The 5,291-nt window shown below is 35.4% G+C and overlaps 1 protein-coding gene across 3 annotated transcripts in view; it reads right to left on the reverse strand.

Annotated features, from left to right (window-relative positions):
• Window positions 1-307: 307 nt before the first annotated feature.
• Window positions 308-5,291, reverse strand: part of LOC108722566 (ras-related and estrogen-regulated growth inhibitor) — a 40,170-nt gene continuing 35,186 nt past the window's right edge. For all 3 annotated transcript variants that reach the window (XM_018447747.1, XM_018447748.1, XM_018447746.1), the window contains one exon: window positions 308-576. In XM_018447747.1, the coding sequence (XP_018303249.1) occupies window positions 318-576 (259 nt within the window). In that variant the 3' untranslated portion in view covers window positions 308-317. The remainder of the gene's footprint in view (window positions 577-5,291) is intronic.

Raw genomic sequence — 5,291 nt, forward strand, 5'->3', positions numbered from 1 at the left:
AATCAGTCTTACGTCCTCGGAGTTTTAGTTCCCCGAATATGCTTCAGAACTTCGGTAGTTTGATTGCCATTAGCAAATGCATATTTTTTCGCTTGAAGAAAAGGATCGCTCTCTCGTCAAAAAGACGCTTCTATGACCAAGAACAGTCTTCGAATCCTAGTGATGATCGTCTTTCTTCAGGAAGGCACAAGGGAGATTCTACGTCCTTATTGAGGACCTCGTCAGCGATTGGAGTAAACGTTGCTGCTGAGGACGACGATGTCAGTTCTCTTGCCTGGCTCATCTCGTCCTCCGAGGAGGAGGGCGCATAGAAGGCGTCATATACTCAACGACGGCCTCTTTTTACGATCCTTGGTGGTGTTCTTGCCGAAGATTGTCCCGAGGACTCTCGAGACTGAGTGTACGCCCAGTTTTCTGCGGATCGGCAACGCTCGCAGAAGTTGGACCGATCTCGCCTCCCGCAGGAGCGCTTGAAAGGCTAACGCCGCTCCCGCGGGACTCTCCGCGGCGCTCACCTCGTAAAACTGACATCCGTGCGCCAGCGACAGTTGTTGGCCTTCGTCCACGCATACTTCTCTGCAACAAAAACGTTTATCGATCTCTTTAACGATCTCTTGGATGAACGCGCACCTTCAAGATGCCCGAGATTTAAAGAAAAGATTCGAAACGCCAAGAATATACTTGCGGACATTCTGAGTTATATTAAAATATTAACAGAAGATTCCAAAATATGTTCTTAGCGTTTCAAATCTTTTCTTTAAATCTTTACTTAATTGATTTTGGCAAGTCTAGTGGACTTTAAATCAATATACATATCTTTACTTAAAGTTAACTGAACATTTTTTTATTTTAAAAGTTAAAATCCGAGAATTAAGCTTACATAACTTAAAATTATGTAAGGTTGTAAAAAATATTTGTTATAAATAATTTTGCACAATATAGTTGAAGAAAATTTCCGAGTCTACTGGACTTGCATATACTGATAAGATTAAATCTCAACTTCTCCAAACTCTTTCAAACTTATTGTATATATTTAAGCACAATAGATTTGGATTCAAACTGTTACTATTATTATATTAAAAATAAAAAATTATAAAACTTGAAATTACGTAAGATTTACTACATAAGGATTTGCAAATTTTCATCTCGTAATAGCTTTGGGATTTTTATTCTCAAAAATAAAAAAAATTTAAAGTTCTTTTGACTTTATAACTTCGAAATCGTAAAACTTTGGTTTACGGTTTCTCTGCTTTATAACTCTCTTTATAATTGGAGACTCGAAATATGCTTGTGTCGGTTGAGAGGATCATCATTTCGTATGATTCACAAGGGATGGTTTATGTCGCGGAACACTCGAATCATGTGTTGAAACATCGATCGGGAGCGGCGGAAACGCGGACCGGATGCTGCAGGCATTCGTAGATTTATACTGCTGGCGGACATTGCGCTTGCCCAAGTCAATGGAATCGCCCAAGGCTGGAATTAAATCCTTGCAAAACGGCAGAATACACCGGACCGACGATAGATGCTATGAGTTTGGCAAACACCAGACGCGCGGAGAGAGGTGATTGAACGGCGACCGTAAAGACCATACATTTATGAGAGGAAGCGGAGTCACTGGAATTTCACCAGGAGACGGAGACGCCAGGCGCCACAAGATATTTATGATGTTAGGATTAATAAGAGCTTTGTCAGAGCTGTCTTATATATTTTTGTACAGCTATAGATTATATGCAGTGTGATAAAAAAAACTATTCAGTATTTATATAGTAGAGAGTACACACCATACTGAATAAAAAAGCCTTAAAGCAGAATTTAAGAATATATTCACAGAATTATTTAATTTATTATTTAATTTTAAAAATAAATTAATTTTTCTTTAAAGTCATTTTAAAAGTTAAAGCATTTCACACTCTCATAAATTCATTTAAAATAAACGAGAATTTTAATAACTTATAACTTTAAACTTTTCAAAATTCTTGAAGCTAAAAAATTTTTAAATAATTTTATATGTTTAAAATACATACAAGAACTTGATAAATTTAACATTTTATTACTACTTAAAAAGTTTTAAAACATTAGATTAATCTAAGTTTCAAATATTACATTAATGGCCTTTTAAATTGACTTTTAAATAATTCGACGATCAACTGCCACAGAATGTTTTATGGATTTTAATTAACACAAAAAACGCAGCCAAAAGATCTTAGGATGCTTGGAAGGCAGGAGAGCGGAAGAAGGGAGGTATATATCCCTATATTTTCAGCACAGAGAGCGCAGCTCTGCATGTGGGGCAGAGGAACTTCGATATTTATTAAGACAATTAAATTCGTAAGAACATATGATCCTCACAGGGCGCGCGTCGAGGAAAGGACACGTGGGAGGCCGAGCGATTAGACGCGATCGTGCACAAGCCGACGTGCCACGCTCGCGGCCGTTAATATCTCCCTGTTCCCTTTTATATTTTATATAAGTACGCGAGGCGATCCCCCCACATTGTTTACGAGCAACGGGTGTTGGTTTCTGTCGTTCCCGCGCTCTTTCTCAATTCGCAGTAGACGGACGAAATATTTACGATGAGTATTTTGAGACAAGAAACACGTCAATACACTTAATCGGATAATATACCATAAAAATGGTACAGATATGTGAAAGAACGGTGAAGATTTGCAGAGAAGAAAAGAAGCTGTATTTCAAGTACAATTACAAATCAAAAAGTTTCGAGAGAGATTTTAGTAACAGAAATTCTTCAAATTAAATTTGAGATTTCTAACAACAAGCTCAAGAAAAAGAAAGTTGAGATCTAAAGAAGTAAAAATACTTGAAAGTATTTTTCGAAGTATTAAAAAATCAAAATATTAGAAAGATAGAAAATCAGAGTTCGAGAAACTGAGGTTTAATCAAACCGGAAGTGGCACTTCCTGAACCAGTCTGTCGCACCTCGCTGCGAGGGATTGTCGGTCGCGATATTTCGAGATAAGCGTTATCGATGCGTAATATTCGCGACTGAACGACGCGACAGACTCTCCGGATGCGTTTAAAGCGGCGAAAACTCGTTCTCAGAGTGGAGAGTGGACTCACCAGCCCTGCAGCAAACTTTACTCTAATCTTTATGAACTCCATTAAGACGACGAACGTAGCTACCGGTTAGAAGCTACGACGCCGTGGTTCCCTCGCCTCATGTATCAGATCTTCCCCGAGTTCGATTTTCGCGCGTCTTCTCCGTTCAAAAGTTTGGAAATTTAACTTTACAATTATCTAAAATAACATGAGTTCTTAAAATTGCTTATTCTTCTTCAAAAAGTTTTCATTAAAAAAATTAAACATTTTATACTTCATAAATTAATTTCAAAACTAAAATTTCGATAACTTAAAACTTTAATAAATGATTTATTAAGATCGTATATGTGAATACACAACAAGAGTAAGAATATTAAAGCCTATAATGGTCGAAGCTCTTTATGCTTAAACAATTCAATGTAAATTTTATATATATATACTATATTATAATTATATATATACATACATATAAAATTTATTTACAGTTTTTCAACACATTAACACCTTTCTAGTAAAATACCGGATTGAGCATCAAAATTATTAAAATTTGCTTGTCAATTTAATTTATATAATTTGTAATATTATTACAGTAGTTTAACTGCGTTTATAAGTTCGGAACACCAATTCGGCACGCAGTTCGAATGACTACAAATATATGCATGTACATATATAGTACATATGTAATTCACATTGAATTATTTAAGCATTAAAATTTTAAGCTTTTCAAGATTCTTGAAACTCTTACGATGAAGTTTTACAATCTTATAACAGATTATTTGTTCTTCATAAAGTGAAATCATTATTATTTTGAACTCTCATAAAGTCGATACTTCGAAAAACTCAAGATTTTATAATAAATAACATATACGTCTCTTAAGGCACTTTATTTTATTTCGTGGTCTCACATGTAAAGTAACGTCACACCCGATAAGATTAATTTAAACTTGATCAGTTTCCCTGCATGCGACACGCAAGGAGAAGCACGCTGTAATTTATGACCCGGGGATCGATGGATCTTTCGAATAATTCCGGTTTAATTAAATTTCTCGACGATAATCGTGACAGTTACGAAGAGCGTGTATCTCTTACATGCCATCAAAATGCCAGTTACGTAAATCTTATTGCTCTTTTCCCGCTAGTGCCGCAATCGCGTCGCAAATCGACGGCCAATCGCTCGCTTGCAACATCGTCTGTGACATTTTATTTGTGTGACATTTTTGGTATTTGCCCGTGGCTATCGAGACACTCCATCGTCTTTCCCTTTGTTAACTCTCCGTGAAATTCCCAGCGAATGCACGACACTTTATTTACCTCGATTATACTCGTGTAAGTCTTGTAGTAAAACTCGCTCGATCTCTGCTTCGTCATCTTCGTTGTTAAAGATGATTCCGAGGTTAAAAGGTTGAAATGTTGAAAGTGCCTCGAATCCTATTGTATATTGTAATTAATATTTTAATCTATTTTTTTCATCCCTTTTCTTCATCTACATAATATTTAGTATTTTAGAATATCGGAGATGTCACTTCTAATATCATTAGATTCATAAAATTGTTTTAATTTAAAATACTTGGATCTTTGTAATAATACATTTTTCGAGCTTTGAATCTTTGGAGATCATAAATCGATAAATTGTTCACGAAAAGAACGATTTTGCTGAAACGTCTAAAACTTTATCTATATACAGACTTGAAAATAATTTTATTGAATTATGTATCAAAAACAATTATGTAAACCGTTTAAGCGTTCATAACAATGCTGTAAAAAATTTTAATATTTTAACAATTACTTTGAATATCCTACATAATTTGATGGTCCAAACAAAATTATTTTCAGTATCTAGTTAAATTTTTAGGTATTTCAACAAAATTGTTCTTACCGTGTTGAGTAAAATATTTTCTATAGTCAAACTTTAAATGTATCTATATACATATATTTAATTGGTATAATTATGTATCCAGTCTTGGATCAACTCTTATTTTAAAGAAGATAAAGCATGAGCGGCTTCGTAAATTCTTTCGTGAATGAAATCCCGGTACGGATATATTTTTTCAAAATATCCTGTATAGTAGCATCAAGCGTATGTAATTGCGGCGCCGCCGTCGTTACTAGATCATTGGTGAGATTTCTCCCGGTATGCAAAGCCCCATAAAGGCAACGTAAAGAGAAGGTGGCTCATAAGGCGAGAAAAGGAGCGTGTCTTCGTTAACGACGATCCGCATTCCTGCGGGAAT

The sequence above is a fragment of the Mycetomoellerius zeteki genome, unplaced genomic scaffold, assembly GCF_001594055.1.
Source record: "Mycetomoellerius zeteki isolate Tzet28-1 unplaced genomic scaffold, Tzet1.0 scaffold210, whole genome shotgun sequence".
Lineage (NCBI taxonomy): Eukaryota > Metazoa > Arthropoda > Insecta > Hymenoptera > Formicidae > Mycetomoellerius > Mycetomoellerius zeteki.